The sequence below is a fragment of the Crocuta crocuta genome, unplaced genomic scaffold (assembly GCF_008692635.1).
Source record: "Crocuta crocuta isolate KB4526 unplaced genomic scaffold, BGI_CrCroc_1.0 scaffold149, whole genome shotgun sequence".
Lineage (NCBI taxonomy): Eukaryota > Metazoa > Chordata > Mammalia > Carnivora > Hyaenidae > Crocuta > Crocuta crocuta.
In genome coordinates, this window is record NW_027551561.1 from 10,024,549 (window position 1) to 10,047,788 (window position 23,240).

At 43.0% G+C, this 23,240-nt stretch overlaps 1 protein-coding gene across 1 annotated transcript; it reads left to right on the forward strand.

The window, feature by feature from the left end:
* The first annotated feature begins 14,709 nt into the window (after positions 1 to 14,709).
* LOC144219700 (regakine-1-like) lies at positions 14,710 to 19,428 on the forward strand. The gene is made up of 3 exons (XM_077749792.1): positions 14,710 to 14,835; positions 18,532 to 18,649; positions 19,062 to 19,428. The coding sequence occupies exons 1-3, from the start codon at positions 14,763 to 14,765 to the stop codon at positions 19,174 to 19,176; spliced, it is 306 nt and encodes a 101-aa protein (XP_077605918.1). The 5' UTR covers positions 14,710 to 14,762; the 3' UTR covers positions 19,177 to 19,428.
* Positions 19,429 to 23,240: the final 3,812 nt, after the last annotated feature.

The window sequence follows — 23,240 nt, forward strand, 5'->3', positions numbered from 1 at the left end:
ACATATTTGCCAGGAATGCACAATTCCCTGATAAAAAGAGCCTATTCCAGGCAAGCAAGAAGTAACAAATTGTTGGTCTAGAATCCCAGAAAAGACAGAAATCCATAAATGTGAGCCTGGCATTAGAGACCTCTTCTAGACTAAAGATGTTTGCAATTCAGAAGAGGTTGCTGGGGAGGTAATCTGAACCTTTCACAGCCTGGATGGGCTAGAGGAAAACTAGCAGTCCAAGGCTGTGCCAATGAAGGGACCTTAGGAAACCATCCTCTGTTTGGGCTGATGCCTTAGAAGTAAGAGTAAATTAGAAGTGAATCAGCCCCTGGAGCTGCTGGATGGCTCAGTTAGTTAAGCATCTGACTTCAGCTCAGGTCATGATCTCACAGTTTGTGGGTTCAAGCCCACATGGGGCTCTCTGCTGTCAATGCAGAGTCTGGTTGGGATCTTCTGCTCCCCCCCCCCACCCCAGCACTTCCCCTGCTCACGTTTGCTCTCTCTCTCGCTCTCTCTCAAAAATAAATGAACACTTTTTAAAAAAGTGAACCAGCCTCTGACAGATAGGGGGCCAGCTTTGGTCACCTGGGCACCTGGGTGGTCTAAAAAATCTCAAATTCTGAAAGTTTAAAAACACAATCCCAGATGTTAGTGAACACAATGCCTGACAAACAAAGCTTGAACTTTTTGGCAAGGCACTAAAAATTGTAATGAGTGTGACTGCATATTTGCAAAAGTCAAAAGTAAATTCCAGAACTGAAAAATGCAATAACTGAAATAAAAATTCAGAGCAGATTAAACACAACAGAAGAGATGATAATAAAGTCAAAACCTATCAAAATGAAGCAAGGAGAAACAGGAGAATAGAAAACACAAAAGAGAGAATATGAAGACATAGAGGCTAGAGGAGGGTGTCTGTCATCTGGTTAACTGGAACCCCAAAATGAGACGAGAGAGAGAAGACAGCAGATGCATCTGAAGAGATAATGGCTAAAATTTTTACAAAACTGATCAAAGGTATGACTTTGAAGATTCAAAGAGGGAAGACATCATCCTGGTTGCTATCAATGGGCCAAGTTTAATGCTAGCCACTTCTACCATCAGCCCTAGCCTGCAGAGGAGGGATACCACAGAGCTTTTTAGAGGTGCTGGTACCCCTCTTACCAGTGAATCATAATGGCTTTGGTGGATAGTGTGTTCTCTGGGATTTCCCATGGAACATAATCTGGTGGGTCTTCCAGGCTCATACAATATATCCATTCCAGCATTCTCAACTCCATGAACATTTTCATCCCTTTCTCCTCCATCTGTCATGGCAAGTCAGGTATTTTAACTTCACTCAGCATGATCCATTGCTTTCTCCAGGTTTCTGGTGCTTTCCACAGAGCAAATTTTATCAACCCCTGGGATCTTTGCCAGGTAGTTATAACCTATATTTAAGGAGTACTCCCAAGTCAATAAGCTCCTCCTTATCCAGTCTGGTGTTCCAGCATCTTTAATCAAGCATCCTGAAAATCCAAACTCAAGGCACTTCCCCAGCTCAGACTGGCACATGCTTGCTAAATTTTGCTGTTCCTTTGAAATATAGTCCCTTTTCTCCCTTGTCAAAAATATAATTGATACAAGAAGGCTATGTAACAAGAAGATATGGAAAATATGAATAGTCCTATTTTTATTATGGAATTAAATCAGTAATTAAATTCTTTAGGGGAAAAACTTCACACCTACCTCACTCCATAAACAAGTTCTGTCAAATATTTATGGAAGAAATAATGGAAGAAGGACAGTCTTTTAAGAAATGGTGCTGGAGCAACTGAAGATCCATAAACAAACAAACAAACAAAAAAGACCTTGACTTCAGCTTAGCACCTTACACAAAAATTAACTCAAAATAGATGTAAAACATAAAACTATAAGGCTTTTAGAAAAAAATGTAAGAGATAGTCTTCAAGACCTAAGACTAGGCAAAGGGTTTTTAGGTTTGACACCAAAAGTGTGACCCACAAAAGGAAAATTTGATAAATTGGACTTCATAAAAACTTTATAGTAGCTCTTCCAAAGATCCTGTTAACAAGGTGAAAGACAAGCTACAGAATGAGAGAAAATTTCTGCAAACGACAGATCTGGCAAAAGACTTGTATTTGGAATATGTAAAGAACTCTCAAACCTCAACAATAAATAAACAAATGATCCAATTAGAAAATGGGAAAAAGCATGAATAAACATTTCAATGAAGAGGATATATGGATGGTAAATAAGTAATGGTATTGTGACTGTGTTTTTTTTATCGTTATATATTTTTAAATTTTATTTATTTAAGCCATCTACACTCCATGTGAGTCTTGAACTAATGACCCCAAGATTAAGAATTGCAATCTCTTCTGACCGAGCCATCCAGGTACCCTGATCCTTATTTTTAAATATATAAACTGTTGAGTAAAATAGTGATAGGTAAGATAATACCACCCTCCCCCCACTCCCACAAAGATGTCCATGTCTTAATCCCTGGAAGCTGTGAACTTGTTATGTTACACAGCCTGTAGGAATCAAGATTGCTAGCAAATGACTCTGAGATGGGGAGGCTATGCTGGGTTATGTGAGTGGTCCCAGCGTGATCACAGAGACCTATACAAAGGAGGCAGGAGTGTCAGTGTCAGAGTGGCACAATGTGAGAAAGACTTGAGCCATTGCTGGCTACATTAAAGGATGTGGACAGCTTCTAGAAGCCAAAAAAGACAAGAAAATAAATATTCCCTGAGAGTCCCCAAAAAGGAATCCAGCTCTGCAAATACCTTAGTTTTAACCCAATGAGAACCATTTCAGACTTATGACCTCCAGAACTGTACAAGAATAAATTTGAGTTGCTTTAAATTGTTTTAAATTACCAAGATTGTGGTAATTTGTTACAGCAGCAATAAGGAACTAATACAAATATTTACAGATAAAATGATATTGTGGAGAGTTAAAAAATTTTTACTATTTATTTATTTATTTATTAGAGAGGGGCACCTGTGTGGCTCAGTCGGTTAAGCGCCTGACTCTTGGTTTAGGCTGAGGTCATGATCTCACAGCTCGTGGGTTTGAGCCCCATGTCAGGTTCTGTGCTGACAGTGCAGATCCTGCTTGGGATTCTCTCTCTCTCACCCTCTCTCTCTGCCCTTCCCTGCTTGGGCACTCTCTCTGTCTCTCTCAAAATAAATAAATAAATGTTTTAAAAAGTTTATTTAGAGAAGGAAAGATAGAAGTGAGCAGGGGAGAGGAAGAGAGAGAGGGAGAGAGAGAATCCGAAGCAGACTCCATACTGTCAGTACAGAGCCCGACATGGGGCTTGAACTCACAAACCATGAGATCATGACCTGAGCCAAAATCAAGAGTCAGACATTCCACCCACTGAGCCACCCACATGCCCTGATATCATAGTGGTTTTAAAATATGGCCACAATTTCTCTGACATGCTTCTCATGAGAGGTGGGATCTAGGTCCCCTCTCAATGAATCTGGACAGGCTTGTGACTGCTTCCATTACAGTGGAGGAGATGCAGTATGTGACTTCTTCTGTGGCCAGGTCATAGAGGGTCATGCACCTTCCACCTTGTTCACCAGACACAGTCATCTTTGAGCCCAAAGATTGCCATCCAGGAAGGGGCACATACAGACAGCTTCTGTTGGTGGTCCATGCTGACCCTATCTTTCAACCAGCCCAGCCCAGGTGCCAGACAGGTGATGGAGGAAGCTATCCTAGAAATGGACCTTCCATCCATGAGGGGTTATTAATGATTGGACAGCCTGTGGCATCATAATTTATATCACATCTGTGTGGTTGAAAAATATCATCAGCACTTTATGCTCTATGAGAGAATAACAGCCAGCCCACAGTTTACAGATATATCTGTCTTTGCAAGGAGACCTGTGGTGAAACCAGCTCTTGGCCACCCACCAACTAGAGAAACAATTTCGTCAAAACAATTCTTGATGAATTAGCAAACAATTTTCTGAGAAGTGCTCCAACTGATGAAGAAATTGAGCTATTTTTGTAGATACTCTGAACCCATGCATTAACCAAAGGGAACACCCTTTTGATAATCCCTGGTTTGTGCAACTCACAGCATGATACCAACACTATCATTAAAATCTTCCCCTCCCTACACCCCCAGGCCCCATCTTACAATGCCATGGGGCTTTCTATAAAGAAAAAGGGGTAATGGCTTGAAACTGGTGCCAGCTGCAAGTACCCAAATCTTGCCTTATCTGTGCCAATGTTTGATCTCATAATTTCCTGCCTTCCCAGCATCATCATTTGAAACTCACCATAACCCTTTATTCCTAGACCTTCTCAATACCATGTCAGTCTACTATCCATTCTGCCTTTTTCAGATGTCAACCTCTCTGGTCGCAGGTGAGACTATATAAAAAATGTTCTGATGACAAAGATCACTCAAGTGATAATAGAGCATTCAACATGGGTTTCACCCTGTTCTCTCTTTCAAAAGGGTACAGAATATCATATTCTACCAAGTAGTTTGGGTGAGGGGGCAGAGGAGGTTAATTTCTACTTTATATATAAAATAATTGAAGCCAAATTCACTAAATTACTGTTGGCAAGAGGCATACTCCTGTTCTATTTATTTCCCATTGGTGTAAGGGAAGTTTAGAGTCATGTCAGGTCTTCTCAAAAGCCCACTTGTTTTGGTAACATGAGAGATATCCCAGTTTGATCTTTGTTCTATTGGGACATCCTGGGCTAGATGAATTTCCCTTCCTAAAAAATCAGAAAGACAGATAAGACATTTTAAGTTTCTGTAAGAATAGAAACCAACATGGAAAGACAGAGAGAGAGAGAGAGAAATTTCTAGGAAAAAAGCACATGCCAGTGTTCATTTGAGTTCCCCAACTTTAAGAAATGCTAGATATTTCTAGTTCCTTCTTTTTTTTTTTTAAATGTTTATTTCTAGGAGACAGAGAGAGAGACAGCGTGAGCAGGGGAGGGTCAGAGAGAGAGGGAGTCACAGACTGAAACAGGCTCCAGGCTCTGAGCTGGCAGTCAGCACAGAGCCCGACGCAGGGCTCAAACCCACGAACCGTGAGATCGCGACCTAAGCGAAAGTCGGACGCTTAACCGACTAAGCCACCCAGGCACCCCTAGTTCCTTTTTTTAAAAAAAATGTTTATTTATTTAGTTTTGAGGGTGGGGGACAGAGAGACAGGGAGATAGAGAATCCAAAGCAGGCTCTGAGCTGTCAGCACAGAGCCTGATACGAGGGCTTTACTCACCAACTGTGAGATCATGACCTGAGCTGAAGCTGGATGTTTAACCAACTGAGCCACCCAGGTGCCCCTGGTTCCTTCTGGCTTTTTGGAGGGTTGGGGTCAGAAATAAGAAGTTGATATTCTTTCACTTTTAAATGACTCAGTCTTGGGGTGCCTGGGTGGTTCAGTTGGTTAAGCATCTGACTCTTGATTTTGGCTCAGGTCATGATCTTATGGTTTGTGGTTTCAAGCCCCCCATCAGGCTCTGCACTGGCAGTAAGGAGCCTACTTGGGATTCTCTCTCTCTCTCTGTCTCTCTGTCTCTCTCAAAAATAAATAAATAAGGGCTCCTGGGTGGCTGAGTTGGTTAAGCATCCAACTTCGGCTCAGGTCATGATCCCACCTTGGGCTTTCTGCTGTCAGCACAGAGCCTGCTTCAGTTCCTCTGGCCCCCACCCCCACCCCTCTCCCACTCATGCTCTCTCTCTCTCTTTCAAAAATAAATTAACTTTTTAGGGGCGCCTGGGTGGCTTAGTCGTTTAAGCGTCCGACTTTAGCTTAGGTCATGATCTCGCGGTTCGTGGGTTCGAGCCCCGCGTCAGGCTCTGTGCTGACTGCCAGCTCAGAGCCTGGAGCCTATTTTGGAGTCTGTATCTCCCTCTCTCTCTGACCCTCCCCTGATCATGCTGTCTCTGTCTCTCTTTCTCTCTCTTAGAAATAAATAAAAATATTTAAAAAAATAAATTAAATTTTTAAAAAAGATTTGAAATAAAAACAAACAAATAAATAAATAACTGACTCTGTCTCTTGCTGTGCCTTCTTCAACAGTTGGTGTTCACTCACTAGCTTCCTGTTGCTTCTCCTACATGCATCAGGGGAGCTCTCAAAATTTTGTAGCTGACTCTCAGGAGACAGACAGCCAGTGCTCTAAGCCCAGTGACATGTAAGGGCATTCCTTCTGCTCACTCCTGGTGACAAACTGGGGAAGCCCTGGGGAAGAGAGCAGCCACATTGGTAGAGGGAGGTAGACTGGGTACCAATGTGGGAGTCTCCAGATCTCTGGCCCATCACAAGTACAGAAGAGACCTTCAGGTGTTTTCTGAGCCAGTCCAGGGCCAACAAGGAATCAGGAGAAGCCGACCAAGTGCAGGGGAAGAGGGGGAAGGAAGTAATAGTAGGAGAGAAAGTATAGGGGGAGATAATCTTGAGATATTCAAGGAAATTGGAGGTTTTGAAGTATGAGAGCTAATTTCTGAGAAAGTGACAGACCCTGAGATATCAAATCAAAAAGACAGATGGAAGGGCCACCATGGGCCGAGAAATGTCCCTGTTGGCTATATTCTCCTTAATCCTCTGCCTTCTCTATCCATTTAGCTCCAAAACTGAAAGAGATCACCTGGTCTGTGCCAACCCTAGTGATGCCTGGGTCCATCGTGAACCTGAAACTGAATCTGAGGGGTCTAGAAATAAAGAGCCAAGTCAATCAGTAGATTGAGAAGCAGGGACCTAAGCCAGAAGAATGGCACTTAGCACTCCTCTTCTATGAGTCTAAACTCCACCACCCACGAACCAAACTCTGGAGCCTTACCTACTTAAATTTTTGTTTATTTAAATTATTTTATCTTTATTTTTATTTTGAACTATGCTTTCTATTGAATGTTTTCTCTGAGAAGTCATGTAGTGCACGGTGATTCAAGGTGATGTTGAATGATTTTACTAAATCTTCCCTCCAGATATTTGAGCAAATCCATCAACAAGAAGAATTTTTAAATATTCATTTTTCATTAAGTATTTGGTCTTTGCACTATGTTATAGCCTTGTGAATAACAAAGATGCTTTCATTTGTTTAAAAGTAAGTCTTGGACTTCTAGCTGTTGTGCTGCTTGTTTTCTTGAACAGCAATAATACTGATTTGGAGGGATGAAAGGGGAAGTTTAAGAAAATTAAAGAAGTAGGGGCGCCTGGGTGGCTTAGTCGGTTAAGCGTCCGACTTTTGCTTAGGTCATGATCTCACGGTTCATGGGTTCGAGCCCCGCGTCGGGCTCTGTGCTGACTGCCAGCTCAGAGCCTGGAGCCTGTTTCAGTCTGTGACTCCCTCTCTCTCTGGCCCTCCCCTGCTCATGCTGTCTCTCTATCTCCTAGAAATGAATAAAAAAAAAAAAAAAAAGAAAATTAAAGAAGTGAGAAAAGACAGAAAAATAATAAAACATGCCACTGTAATGACACCTGGCCTTACAATGAAGATATCAACCAGAAAAAGCTAGAGCTAAAACATATATATTAAACCATAATCTGTATTCTCTAAAATAAAATCAGTGCTTGACATGAACAAAAGAGAAAGACATTCTTTTATGTGCATCTTTGCATTTTTAAAGAAACCAAGCTTCCTTAAGAACGATAACTTGCCTTTATTGAATTTAATATGAATTAGGAACTTTGACAAAGCAGGAAAGAATATCCAGTGGAAAAAAGACAGCCTCTTTAACAGATGGTGCTGGGAGAACTGGACAGCAACATGCAGAAGAATGAAACTTGATCATTTTCTCACATCATACACAAAAATAAACTCAAAATGGATAAAGGACCTGAACGTGAGACAGGAAACCATCAAAACCCTAGAGGAGAAAGCAGGAAACAACCTCCTTGACCTCCACCGCAACAATTTCTTACTTGACACTTCCCCCAAAGCAAGATAATAAAGAGCAAAAATAAACTATTGGGATCTCATCAAGATTAAAAGCTTCTNAGAATGCTGATACATAGGAGCACATGTTCCCCAATGTTCATAATAGCACTCTCAACAATCGCCAAAACATGGAAAGAGCCTAAGTGTCCATCAACGGACGAATGGATCAAGAAGATGTGGTTTATCTGTATGATGGAATACTATATGGCAATGAGAAAGAATGAAATCTGGCCATGTGTAGCAACATGGGTGGACCTTGAGGGTGTTACGCTGAGTGAAATAAGTCAAGCAGAGAAGGACAAATACCATATGTGTGCACGTACAGGAGGTTAGGAGGAACTTACCGGAGTTCCATGGGGAGAAGAAGGGGGGAAATAGTGGGAGAGAGGGAGAGAGGCAAACCATGAGAGACTCTTGAATTCTGAGAACAGCTGAGGACTGATGGGTGTGAGGGGGGTGGGGGGAGATGGGCATGGAGGAGGGCACTTGTGGGGATGAGCACTGGGTGTTATATGGAAATCAACTTGACAATAAACTATTTGTAAAAAAAAAAACAAAGAAAAGGAAATATCTATGGCTAAACATTTTTTTAAAATACTATTCTTACTAGAATCATAAAAATGTCAGTCAAGATCCCAGTGAAATTCAGTTTTGAAAAATAAATCTGTGGGGCTCCTGAGTGGCTCAATTGTTTAAAAAAAATGAATTAGGAACTTCCACACATTGGCTCATATTGTCTTCAAAATACTAATGTGATGTTTAATCTGTTCTTGAGCCAAATCATAGATGAGGAAACACAAGTTCAAGGAGGTTAGGTTAACTTTTCCACAGCTATCAAGTTAGCTATGATGGAATGTTCATGTCCCATGTTCCTAACTTTCAGACCCTTATCTCTCAAGGTGTCGCACCTGGAGCAGACTTAACCTAACATCCCCTGTTCTGTGATATGGGAACTCTGTTTCCAGCTAACCAGGATATCACCCTCTTAAGTGTGCAAAAGCAAAATGATTCAAGTGCCTCTACCTGATACTGCATCTTCACTTTGTTAATGCTTCTCAAGCCAAAAGTTAGAGTGCAGCAGTCTCCCTGTTTGCCATCTGTCTCCCTTCCCTTACTCATATACACTCAGGGCACAGCAACAAATACGTTTTCTATGTAGACCCTAAATGAATAGTGAGACAACTCCCTGTTTCCTAGATGGAACCCCCAATCTCTACAAATATTCCCCTAGGAGTTCTCTCATCTGCCTTTAGGGGAACAGTGATAGTATAATAGTCACTGCCCTGGGCAATGATTCTCTCTTTTCTTCTCTCTCTGATATCCTTCCTCAATAGGTTAGAAGGCAGGGGAGAGGAATAGGAGTAGTCCTGCCATCATCAGGGGATATTATGGGAAGGGGTATGTGGCATGGTCTTTTTTGAATGAAACAACAACTTTGTAACAGGGTAAATCTCAGTCAATGCCCAGTTAAATGACACAGAAAATTCCAAGGCAACACATTTACCTGTGCTATGTTATGGTTGTAATTCCTTTTCAATTTCCAACTCTGTTATTTATTAAATGTTTTGGGAGGTCACCTGGCTCCATCTTACTGCCCCTCACCTTTCCTCTTTCAGTCACACAGAGGATTTCAGTGGCTGTAATGAGCAGAGTCTAGGCAGACAATGTAAGAAATTCATCAAACCAGCAATATGCATTGGCTCTGAGTACCCAGTTCTAGGTTCTGAGTTCAGAAAGAATATAGATTTCCTTCCTTCCTTCCTTCCTTCCTTCCTTCCTTCCTTCCTTCCTTCCTCACTTCCTCCTGTGTCCTTCCCTCAAAATTTCATTAGATGTGAAATTTGAGAAGCATCCATATTGGGGAGGCTATGGAGTGACTGACAGGTACACACTGCTGCTACGAGTGTGGACTGGTCCTATTGTCTTGAAAAGTACTGTTGCTGGGGTGCCTGGGTGGCTCAGTTGGTTGAGCGTCTGACTTCAGCTCAGGACATGATCTCACAGTTTATGAGTTCAAGCCTCACGTCAGGCTCTGTGCTGACAACTCAGAGCTCGGAGCCTGCTTCAGACTCTGTGTCTCCCTCTCTCTCTGCCCCTCCCCCACCTACACTCTCTCTGTCTCTTTCAAAAATAAACATTAAAAATTTTAAAAAAAGAAAAATACTGTTGCTGTTGAGTACAATAAAGATGTGCATAGCCAAATACCCAGCGCTCCCAGTTCCCCATTCCTTCCATAAATACCCTCGCACACACACGCCAGGAAACATGGCAGCCATAAAGACATTGGCAAACATAAAAGGAAGCAAATGAAAAACATGCTGTGTATCCACATACACTGAATTGTCCCTAGGAGTGAAAGTAAATGTATGACAGCAGCACACAGTGTGAATACACATACACATACACATACACACAGCATGGGTGAATCTCAGGAGCATAAGGTGGAGAGAGAGAAAAGGCTGTGTACAAATGCATATAATGATTCTACTTATATGAACTGCAAAAACAGACAAAAATACATCGTTTAATATTCAAATATGTATGGTGAAACCATAAGAAAAGCCAAAGTGCAGTATAAACAATGTTTGGGAGAGAGATCACTCAGAGAAAGGAAAGGAGGGGATAGAAATGCAGAGGGGCCCACAGGGTGCCAGGTGCAGTGATGCTGTATTGTGTCTCTTTTCTCAAGCCATATTTTGTGCTACTCAATATTAAGTAAAAATAATTATAAAATTATAAAAACCAGATTACAGGAAAGAACATTTTAAGCATGACCCAATTTTTTCATTGTATATGTATATAATATATATGATGATGTATAGAAAAATGATCAGAAAGCTACACATTAAAATCTTATAGTGGTAAACTAAAAGTATTTTTTCTTTTATTTTCTTCAAAATTCTATAAAAATCATACACTATTTTTGTTAGAAATTAGTTTAAGCTACACATAGAATTTTATAATGAAATGAAATTGTTCACAATATGTCAAAGCACGGCTATGAAATTGGTTTGTTTGGTGTGATGTCAGTTAGGGAGAGAGCATGCAGAGGAAAAGACAAAGAAACATCTAATATGTGACTGTGGGATCACAGGGGATTTCTGCTTACTTAGTTTTGCTTAACTATTTTCTAAATTTCTCCATACTGTGGCATTTTTAACAATGAATCATGTTGAAAGCTCTGTATTAAGAGAAAAATGCCAAAAGCCCATTGCTTACTTTCATTTGGAGAAGATTCTATATGGAAGACCCTATAAATCTAAGGGCACCTTGGTGGCTCAGCCTGCTAAACGTTCAACTCTTGATTTCAGCTCAGGTCATGATCTCATGGTTTACGGGATTGAGCCCCGTTTCTAGTTCTGCACTGACAGTGTGGAGCTTTCTTGGAATTCTTTCTCTCCTTCTCTCTCTTTGCCCCTCTCGCTCTCACTCTGTCCCTCAAAATAAATAAATAAAGTTCAAGAAAATAATTTAAAAAATCTCTGATTCCTAGACAATGTTCAGCTCATAGTATGCATTCAATAATTATTTACAGAAAACATGAATGAGTCAATGAATGAATTAATGAATAAACAGAGAGTGTTAAATGAACAGGTGGAAGAGATAAAGCAGCACTCTTAAAAAACTCTGGTTTTTATATGCTCCTCCTCTAGAAAGGGAATAATTCCCATAGATAAGAAGAAATCAAAGCCCAAGATGGGTGGATAGATTATATGACATTTCATTCCTTGGCTTGCATGAAGTCCTTTCTAGTAGCTGAAAGAGGATACAATAGAGATTGATCACCTTTGTGGATCCTTGGGAGGCAGAGAGCTTGTTGAATATTGATGACAAGCAAATAGCAAGAGACTTTCCCAAAATGGAGGTGGAAAGATGGATGAACTTGAGAGTGGTCATCCACTTCTGTTCTGGGTGAGATTCTATACCTATTCAGTTCTTGGGAAGAAACCCTTTATTGGCATTTTAAAAAGGAAGTGCTCACTGCAAGTCAGCATGGGTTCAGCTAGGTCAAGTCCAGCTAAATGGACCCCACTTCCTTCTCTGGTAGCAATTAATGAACATCTGAGGAAGAGTGGCTGAAAAGAGCTGTGGACAAAGGCTCTGATCTTTAGCATTCACCAAAAGTGCCCCTGGATCAGCTGAGAAAAAAGTAATTCAGGAAACTAAGGTACCGTGTATTGTGGGCCTTTTGTATGTTCCAGCATGCAAAACAAAGACAACTTTACCCAAAAAAAGTACACCTTAGAGCCTTAATCGTCCCCCAAATTCCCCTCCCCCAGTCCAGCCCTTCTCCTTTGAATAGAGGAAGCAGAGTTAGCCAAGCAGGACTGAAGGTCCAGGAGAAGGGTGCACATTGCTTACCAAAGCATAGAAGAAGGCACATGAGTCAGTGTCACCAGTAACTCAGTTGAAATGGTGACCCAAGCAATGGTACAAATCAGCTTCTGCCATCCTCCTGTCCATATGTGTTCCCCCCAACCCTCCCATCTGATGTTCTGCTAACCAAGGGGACAAAGGCCACTGTCTGCCACCTGCCCTCTCTTATGCATACACAGTAGCCCATGGAGGAGTGACAGACACCAGATACATCCATCTAGATACCTCCACCTCTCTGAACTTACAAGAAGTGGGGAGATCAGAGCTCCCCACTAACGCTCTTGATATGTTGGGAGAAAGCAGGCAGCTGAGATCCTCTGAATCCACCTAAAGGAGGGAGACTGAAGTCTTTATGTGTTCATGCTGAACCCACCCACTCGCCCTCCAGGATATAGCCACTGAAGGCTCTTGAGAAATGAGCCATGGTGGCTTGCTCTGTCACTGCCTGCAGTGCCCACGTGGATGGGACAGTAGTGAAGTGGGATGTAAACTGCTGAGAGACAGGACCCAAAGGACCTGGACAATGGACCTTTTCTCCAGTCACTCACCCTTACTTTCTCACTCCTGTCACCTGCTCGTCCACTTGCCCCCCAGGATGCACCAAGCCCATCCCACCTGGGGGCTTTGTCCTTGCTGTTCCCTTTCCCTAGGACACACTGGCTCCTGATCTGTGCAAGTCTGGCTTCTTCTCAACAAGCAGGTCCCAACTGGAATGACACCTCCTCTGAATAGGCTCCCAGCCTGGCTTACCAAGCAACCACCACTCAGGGCTCAGGCTCCCTGTATTATTTCACCCTACTTTATTCTCTTCCTCACTTGTAAGTCCATCTCCTACTACTTTCTTTCTGACTTCCCTCCCACGGGTCTCCCCACACACCAGCATTTAATTAAGGACCTGAAGAGCAGAGGCCTTGCCTTTCTTGTTTGCCTTGTATCACAAGGGCCTATAAAGTGTCTGGCACACAAGCTTAGTTAACATCTAAGAAAGGTCTCAACATGGACACATAAGGGAGTTTTCACTCACTTAGATTATTGATGTTACATATTCCTTTCAACAACCATGTGAAGCTTTAAAAGCTAATGGAAATTCTTTCCATTAGAGAAGGGGTTTAACTTTTCCTTTTAGGAGGGGAACAATTTCTTTGCAAAAAAACTTACCTGGAACTCCCTTAAATAAAACTAATAAAAACACAGATGCTTAAAGCAAAACCACCATGAGATACCACCCTGCATCCATTGGTATTGCTACCAATAAAACACACACACACAAACAGAAAATAACAAATGTTGGCAAAGATGTAGAGAAATTGGTAAGTCTTGTGTGCTATTAGTGAGAATATAAAATGGTAGAAAGGTTATGGAAAACAGTATGGAAGCTCCTCAAAAAACTAAAAACAGATTTACTGTATGATCCAGCAATTCCATTCCTGGGTATATACCCCAAAGAATTGAAAACAGGGTCTCAAAAAGATACATGTACACCCTTCTTCACAGCAGCATTATTTACATAGCTAAAACATAGAAGCAGCCCAAGTATCCATCAACAGATGAAGGGATAAGCAAAATGTGGTACATCCCCACAATGGAATATTATTCAGCCTTACAAAGGAAATTATAGCATGTGCTACAAAATGGAAGGTCCTGTTATGCTAAGTGAAATAAGCCAGTCACCAAAAACTAAATACTATATGATTCCACATACATATGTGGTACCTAGAGCAGTCAAAATCATAGAGACAGAAAATAGAATAGCATTTGCCAGTGGGGCAAATGCCAGTGGGGAGGATGAAAGTGAAGTTATCGTTTAATAGGTACAGACTTCCAGTTTTTGCAGTCTCCCTGTGCTGGGCAGTGGGCAGAGCCTCCAGGTGAGGGGTTCCAGTTCTAGGTGGCTGGGTTATAGTGAGGCCCAGCCACTCCAGGAGCCCCTCCAGACCCAGACTCCCACTCCCAGCCCCAATTGGGCCTGAGTCCAGGCCTGGTGCTGAGGGTACACACGGCACAGGGGCCCCACATCCTTATCCTGGTGGGCTCTGGAATATCCTGAGACTGAGTCACCTTGGTCTCCGAACTCATGGTGCAGACAAGCTCACCAAGGAGGCGTCACCAGGCTCCCTGGAGAGGAGCAGGCAAGGGGGGCAGTTTCCACCCCAAAGCCCTCTGTCTCTGGGCTTCCCCTACCCTCACCCTCAAGATGTAAGCCAAATGTGAAACTTGAAGTCATTCTCTGCCTTCTACTTCTCTTTGAATAAGCTGACTCAGTTCTCATATTTTAGATATGTCACCACCAGTCATAATTCCAAAGAAGCAAAACTCCCATGTAATCTTGGATTTTTCTATCTCGTGACTTCCTGACCAGCAACCTCTTATAAAGGAGAGTAGAAGCCCAGATTTCAAAGAGCCAGAGAACCCAGGAGTCCTCGGTCCCATCTTGCTTCTGCAGCTGGTGAGCCACCAGAAGGATGAGGGGCAGCCTGGCTATGCTGGCTTTTCTCCTCCTCATCGTTGCCACCCTCCACTCTGAGGCCAATGAAGGTGAGGCCTATTATATTCATTCCTCTGAACAAAGACAGCACAGTAGTTGGAGGGCAGGAAGCTGTAGGGAGGAGATGGGGGTGGTCCAGAATAGTCTGCCTGCGGGTTCCTGCAAAACAGACAGCATCTTTACCAAGGGTCACTCCCCATTCCTGGTTGGGGCAGAGACTTCTGCCTCCTCAGGGAGAGGAAAACCTGCCTCTGATTCAGCCTCCCTGACCCTTGGGAACCCAGCAAACAGAAGCTGATCCAGCACTCTATCTGTTTCAGCCCCTGCTGGAGATACATGGGAGCTCATGCATCAACATAGGCTGGGACAAATGAAGCTGAATAGGATCCACCTGTCTTCATAGCTTAGATGGGGTTTTACATCACGCTCATCAGTTGCCAACATTTAAAAATTGGAAGCACTTAAAAGTTTGTATTTCCCATTTCTTTTGCAAATATGGAAGACCTACAAGACATGAGCCCAAGTTTACACTTTACACTGAAACTGAGGTAGTGGGTGTTGTCCCTTTAGACAGGGAGTGAGCTCCCAGGTCTGACCTGCTGTCAGCCTGGCTTGTGGGGGCATTTGAGCCTGAGGCCCCTGTATCAGCCTTCCCCCTCTCCCTTTAAGATTTGTCTAGTTGTGTTCTTGGCATAGAGCTACCCCTGGCATGGAATAAGCTCTTAATAAATATCTGTGGGATACTCTAAGTCAGCAGGTGACTGAAAAAGGCAGGCTAGAGGCCCCTGGGTGGTTCAATTGGTTAACCATAAAACTTTGACTCAGGTTATGATTTCATGGTTCATGGGTTCGAGCCTTGTGTTAGGCCCTGTGCTGACAGCTCAGAGCCTGGAGCCTTCTTCCGATTTTGTGTCTCCCTCTCTCTGCTCCTCCCTCATTCATATTCTGTCTCTTAGAAATAAATAAATGTTTAAAAAATAATAATAAAGGCAGGGCTAGCCTCCAGGTGTCCTGTTACCAGCCCACTGACCTTTCTATCCAAACAGGCCTGGTTGCCTCTCTGCACGGGGCTGGGCACAGAGGGAAAAACATAAAAAAAAAATTAAAAAAAAAGAAAATGGGAAAATAGGGGAAAGTATTATAATTCTCCTGCAAGAATTAAAGCTTAACAATCAACATAGAGGTGTTAACTGATTTAACAGAATTGACTGACATCTAGAGCAAGAATAGGAAATGCGACACAGAGAATTCAAAGTTAAGATCAGCATTTTGGGGAACCTGGACAGGAGCATGTAGGGGAGAAGCTGTCAGGACTCGACAGGCTGAAGTCATAGTCATGTCACAAGTATGTGTTCATGGCTGCTGCTATGTAAATGCTAATGCGTTTATATACCCAATATGCTTAGGGCAAATCATATAACTGCTGTTTCAAGAAATAAGTTTTGAAAGCAAAATAACTCTTTCAATGGGCAATTTTATCTGTGATTCTTGCTACAGGATGTGAATATTTCGTTATTTGAACAATAATGTTGATATTGTCTGGCTTTTGAATAATTGCTGTAGGCTCTAGTTCTTTACAAATGCTTTCACAGAAGAAATACAAAAAGAGGGGCCCCTGGGTGGCTTAGTCGGTTAAGCGTCCGACTTTCGCTTAGGTCATGATCTCGCGGTTCGTGGGTTCGAGCCCCACGTCGGGCTCTGTGCTGACTGCCAGCTCGGAACCTGGAGCCATTTTCAGTCTGTGACTCCCTCTCTCTCTGACCCTCCCCTGCTCACGCTGTCTCTCTCTCTCTCTCCTAGAAATAAATTAAAAAAAAAAAACATAAAAAAAAGAAATACAAAAAGAAAATACGTAAATGTTGTGGAATACTGGGACATGAAACCAGAAATGTTTGCTAATTCATATGTAAACTCTAAATTAGTTAAAGCAATATTAATTTGAATGGAAAAAACAAAGTCAGTACAGATAAGAAATGTCCATTGTTTAAAAGGAAATGAACTTGTATGCAAGATTATAACCTTGAACACCCAGCTTGAAGATGCATTTGGACATACTTTGAACAATTTGGCCAACAGCAATGCAAAATGGAAAAAAACGTTTCTACATTGCAATATTTGTTACAAAACAAAGATAAAGACTACAAATAGGACAATTAATGCTTTCTGTGTTTCAAAATTTCATTTTTGAATGATACCTTTTAAATAGTTTTAAAAATTTGTTTTAATGTTTATTTCCAAGAAAGGAGGAGGGGAGGGGCAGAGAGAGAGGGAGACAGAATCTGAATCAGGCTTCAGGCTCCGCCATCAGCACAGAGCCCCATGTGGGACTCGAACACAGGAGCCATGAGATCATGACTTGACCCAAAGTCAGATGCCCAACCAACTGAACCCACAAGCACCCTCTCTTAAATATTTTAAATATTAAATAGCTGTAGTGTTTTTTCAAATTTTAAATAAATTTTCTTGCCATTTATTGTGTGTTAATATTTCTTTTTTTCATATTTTCTATTATTGACTGTATCTGCTAGAGAACATTTGACATGTTATTGAATATATAATCTTATCATACATTTAGAGACACGACTTATTAGCTTACTTTTTTTTTTACAGAAAAGCTCTGAAACTTTCAGTACAACCCTATCACAGAAGACCTATTCATTGTTTAGTGTGGTCATGTATTATTATTTAAAAACATGAAAATAAAGCGCCAATTGGGGCGCCTGGGTGGCTCCGTAGGTTAAGCGTCCGACTTCGGTTCAGGTCATGATCACACGGTTCATGGGTTCGAGCCCCGCGTCGGGCTCTGTGCTGACAGCTAGCTCAGAGCCTGGAGCCTGCTTCCGATTCTGTATCCCCTTCCCTCCCTGACCCTCTCCTGCTCATGCTGTCTATCTCTCTCTCTCCCTCTCGCTCTCTCTCTCAGAAATAAATAAATAAATAAAATATTTTTTTAAAAAAGAAAAGAAAGTGCCAATTATAACTGAATTTTTTAAAAAGAAAAAAACTAAAAAAAAGTAAATCATTAACATTATTGTTAAAAAATAAAAATAAATAAATAAATAAAAAGAAAAAAACTGAGCAATTTATGATTTAAGAATTCCCAAGAATTCTGATTTCTTATTCCCAAATCCTGAAGACTGCCAGAAATTGGAAACACTTTGGCACCTGGGTGGCTTAGCTGGTTAAGTGTCCAACTTTGGCTCAGGTCATGATCTCACAGCTGAGTTTGAGCCTCCTACTAGGCTCTCTGCTGTCAGCACAGAGCCCCCTTTGGATCCTCTGGTCCCCTCCCCCACTTACTCTCTCTCTCTCTCTGCCCCCCTCCCTCCCTCTCTCTCAAAAATAAACAAACATTTAAAAAGAAAGAAATTAGAAATGCTTTGACCAGAGTCATATCCCAGCCCTGGGAGGATCTGAGAGATGTCAGAAGGGATCAGCAGTAGGGAGGGAAGAGAGGTTTTAGAGGAAGATAATTTTGGTTTTAGTCATTTCTATGCCCAACATGGGACTCAAACTCAAGACCCTGAGATCAAGAGTCACATGCCCTACATATTGAGTGAGCCAGATGGCCCTATAGGAGGATAACAGGGGGAGGAGGAAGAGCTGCAAAGGAGAGGGCATCTCCCGCCCCCTGCCCCTAGGTGCTCTGGTCTGGTCTCCTCCTCTGATGCTCTGGGCAATAGAGATACAGGTCTAAGCTGCCTTGTGGAGAATCTTCCAGCATCACATGGCCCTCTACTTTGCAGAATCAGTTCAACTAAAACCCACTGCCTGCTGTTTCTCCTACATCTCATGGAAAGTCCCACTCCATTTTGTGAAAGACTATTATAGAACCTACGACCAGTGCCCCAGCCCAGGGATCGTGTAAGTTCAGCAGCCCTGAAGGTGGAAGAGGGTGCAAATGTTGAGAACCAGCAGGGCCTGAGAGAGGGAATCAGAGGAACAGGACTCTCTAGGAAGTGGTGGGGAGCACAGGAAGCAGCTGCTGAACAGCAGCCTGAGAACTTCCCAGCCTGAGGTGGGCAACCCAGGGAGGTAGTGGAAGCTGGTTCTGGGGCCTAGAGAGGGGTTGAGAAAGAATAGGAAAGAAAGAAAGCTGGGCTACGGGTGGTATCTTCACTGACTTCCTAGGGAGCACAGAGAGTGTGGGTGTCTCTTTCTCTGTGAGGGGCCGCATCCAGCAGAGAAAGGGGCAGGGAAGCTGACACTGGGCAGAAAATGAGCTCCTCTCAGGTTGCTGACTCAGTTTCTCCTCTTTTGCCATCTTATTACACAGCCTCCATACCCGAAAGGGGCGACAGGTCTGCACCAATCCCAACGATGCCTGGGTGCAGGAGTACATCAGATACCTAGACAACAGCAAGGGGGCCAGCATGGCCCAGGGAGTTTAAGAAGAGGCACAGAGCCCTCTTCTTTCCTCCCCAACTTTCTCAACCAGATGATCCCTGGGAGTTGTCCTGGCCCAAACTGAAGCTCTTTCTTGCTCTTCCATGCTCCCATTCTCTGATGAATCCCACCGTTTCCTGAAGCTTCTCTTTGACATCGCCCTCTGGGACCTGATGACACTGTGGTCCCAAGAGAGCATCTGTCTTCCCTTTGCAGGCAGCCAGCTGTTGAAATAAAAGCATACAACAGAAAAGAAACCTGGTGGTTTGAACTGGTTCTGTCACAGACAACTGGTTATTTCTTTTACTTTTCAAACACTTCTACAGTATTTACTATGTATCAGGTGCTGTTCTAGAGTCTTCGGGACTAATTAAATTTTTTTTTAATGTTTATATACGAGAGAGAGAGAGAGAGAGAGAGCAAGCGGGGGAGGGACAGAGAGAGACAGGGAGACACAGAATCTGAAGCAGTCTCCAGGCTCTGAGCTGTCAGCACAGAGCCTGACATGGGGCTCAAACTCATTAACTGCGAGATCAAGCCCTTAGCTGAAGTTGGCCACTTAACCAACTGAGCCACCCAGGCGCCCCCAGAACTAACTAGTTTAAACAGCAGGATGATGGGGGCAGAGTTAGAATCAGGAGTGCCAAAAACAAGGGAGCTCTAGTTCAGGGCCTTATGTAATAGGAAGAGCATGAAAATACAGTTTGTTTGAATGTAGATAGTTGAGGGGTACACCTAACACACCTCATGATTCCCACTGTCCAAGGAGGAGGGGCTGCAGCTCAGTCTTTCTTCAGAGCTCTTCTCCACACCTCTGCCATTTAAGTATTTACTTCTCTGACCATCCCTGCAGACCTAGTTTAAATAACACTCTGTTCTCCTCCATACCCAAAGCCACTCACCCCAAAACCTGAGGTCCTGCAATCTCTTCAGTTGCTCCCTTGGCCCTTATCCCTGTTGCCTGATGTGGCAGAGCTCTGTGCAGTACAAGGAGGGAAAGGGAGGTAGGTGGGAAGTACTCAGCTCTGCTCTTGGGGATGCCAGAGCTAATGCCAGGCTGGCCATGCTACACCAGACAGATCAGAGAAGGGACTCAGAGATGCTGCTGTAGTCCAGCCCATGCATCCCAAACTCAGGTCTTGGAGAAGACATACCATGGCTTTCTGTCTTAATGCTAAGCTCCTGTGGAAGAAGGATACTGTTCAATACCACAGATCAGAGATCTCTGTATATCTGTGAGTTTCATGGTGGGGTGTGGGGCGCCCCTCTACTTTCAGGTAGGAAATGAACAGTCTACCTTAGGTGTCTTCACATTCCCTTATCAAGGCCCATTTCCTCACCCTACAGCTTCTTGCTCTTCAAATTCTAACCCTTAGAACCTTAATGCACCTGGGCTTCCTCTCACTCAGTTCCCATCTGGAAACCAATTCTCTGCACACCCACTCACAGGAAAATGTTATCAAAGCTTTGAGGGAGCTTAAATCCCAAAGCCAAAGGGACAAGAATCAGTGAAGAAGTGGGGAGGGCTGGGGTTCACTGGGAAGGATAGGAAAGGGTGCACAGGTAAAGGGATAGTGATACTCTGATGCTAGAGGACCACACCAATCAAATAGGATGTAGATGGAGATTGAGCAGTGGAGACACAAAGAAATGGGACTAATATTCCTCCAAGTAACCACAGCCATCTGGCCCCTGGTGAAGTGAACCTGTCTGCCTATAGGAGGAAAGAAAGGAGCTTAGGGAAGCACCTACTATGTTCCAAGAATTGTGTCAAGTGCTATACATACACAACACCATTGAACTATTCCCACTTCCCTGTGGTATTGAGCTCATTACTCCTGTTTGACTATAAAGTCCACTTAGGGCAAAGTCCTCTTAACTCTTCTTGATCCATCCCCCTCTCTAGGTGATCTCAGCCAGACTCATAGCTTCTGTATTCCCCTATATGCTTCCAAGTTCCAAAATTATATTTCTCCAGCCCCGATGTCTCCACTTAGCTGTCTAATATCTTCTCAAAATTATCTGGTCCAAAGTGAACTCCGGAATGTACCCAGATCTGCTCCTCCTTTGTCTTTCCATCACAGTAAATGGCAGCTCCATCCTTCCAATGGCCCTGAACAAAATCCTGTAGTAGTCTGTGATTCTTTCTTTCCCACCTCACGTATCTTGTACTTCATACATCCAAAACCTGAGCACTCACTGCCACCTCCACTGCTATTCCACCACCTACTGTCTTTCATCAAGACGACTAGAGTAGCCTCTGAAGAGTCTCCACGCTTGTAATCTCAACGGAACATCCAATGATATTTTTCACAAACATGTCAGGTCACTCCGTTCTCCTGCTCAAACTCCACCCCCTCCCAATGGTTTTCTATCTCAGAGTCAAAATGAAAGTCCTTACAATGTTTCTAAGATCCTGCATGATTTGCCCACCAGCCCCCACACCACCCGACCTCATCTCTTACTTTCTCCCTCACTTCTTCCATTCCACTTCAATGTCTTCCTTGTGGTTCCCCAAACATAACAGGCAGGATCCAGTGCCAGGGTTTTGTGGCTTCCCTGCTTGTTGTCTTTACCTCCATGGAACTTACCAACTTGAATTGTACTCTATATTTACTTATTTATGTTTATCTGTCTCCTTATAATTGGAATGGGAGCTTCATGAGGGCAGAGATTTTGTTCTACCCTCATTGCCTACAGAGGGCCTGTTACAGAGTAGGCACTGTTGAACAATTGGATGGATGGATGGATGGAATCACTCAGGCTCAGAAACAAGCCTAAAGAGGGGAGGGCTGTCAAGAGAATTTTTGGAACAACTCCCTCTTGAAGAGCACTTCTTTCCAGCTGGGGGATAATAACTAATGACCTTCACAGAAGAGGTTCCAGAAAAGAAAGCACAAAGGCAGTTCACTCTCACTGCCATTCAGATGTGGCTTTTTAGTTATCTGGATGCTTGGCTCTGCAGGGAGCTGAGATGGATACTAAGTGTCCTGCAAATGTGGAACTGTGACTGCCATGCAATGTGTTCCTTTTTCATGTCTCCCTCTTAAGGAAATAGAATCTCCATTCTCCAAGCTAGTAAAGCTGAAAACAGAAAGTCAAACTTAAAATCCATCACCTTCATCATCACCACCCTCCATTCCAATTGGTGAACAAATCTCTTTGCTCTGCAAAATTTCCTCTCAAATCCATCTACTTTGGCTTGCTCATCACCACCCCAATCAAAGCCCTCATCGGCATGACCTCATGATGTGCCTCAGAAGCAGATGAGGGTTTGGCAAGTATACAAAATCCAATCAGGCATCTGACAGTGGTGCCCAGTCAGGAAGATCATGAAAATTCAGAATTCAATTATACAGAAAGAAATTGCTGAAGAAAGCCAGCCATTGCCTTAGCAGGGGGTACAAAATTCCATCTGCACAGATCAGAGAAAAGAATTACAAAAGTATCTAAAGGACTGATGGGCAATCATTAAAACAGTCTTTAGTGCCAGGAGTGCCTGGGCAGCTCAGTTAGTGCAGTATCCAACTCTTGATTTCAGCTCAGGTCATGTTCTAATGGTTTGTGAGATCAAGCCCCACATTGGGCACTGTGCTGACAGCATGGAGCCTGCTTGGGATTCTCTCCCTCCTTCTCCCTCTACCCCTCACACATGCTCTCACTCTCTCTCTCAAAATAATAAACAAACAAAATAATTTAAAACATCTTTAGTGGGGCGCCTGGGTGGCTTAGTCGGTTAAGCGTCCGACTTTCGCTTAGGTCATGGTCTCGCGGTTCGTGGGTTCGAGCCCCGCGTCGGGCTCTGTGCTGACTGCCAGCTCGGAGCCTGGAGCCTGTTTCAGTCTGTGGCTCCCTCTCTCTCTGACCCTCCCCTGCTCACGCTGTCTCTCTCTCTCTCTCAGAAATAAATAAAACATTAAAAAATAAATAAATAAATAAATAAAAAAAATAAAACATCTTTAGTGTCAGAGAGGACAGAAGTAAATGTCTTAATGAACTAAAAACAAAAACAAAACCAAAAACAAAACCCTAGCCTAGCTATGAAGAACATTTGCTAAGCTGTAAGTAA

Excerpts from the sequence above, each read along its gene's own strand:
- LOC144219700 (XM_077749792.1), top strand. The coding sequence starts at position 14,763 with ATGAGGGGCAGCCTGGCTATGCTGGCTTTTCTCCTCCTCATCGTTGCC. Across the intron at positions 14,836-18,531 it reads CCACTCTGAGGCCAATGAAG|AATCAGTTCAACTAAAACCC; the intron begins GTGAGGCCTATT and ends TCTACTTTGCAG. Across the intron at positions 18,650-19,061 it reads TGCCCCAGCCCAGGGATCGT|CCTCCATACCCGAAAGGGGC; the intron begins GTAAGTTCAGCA and ends CTTATTACACAG.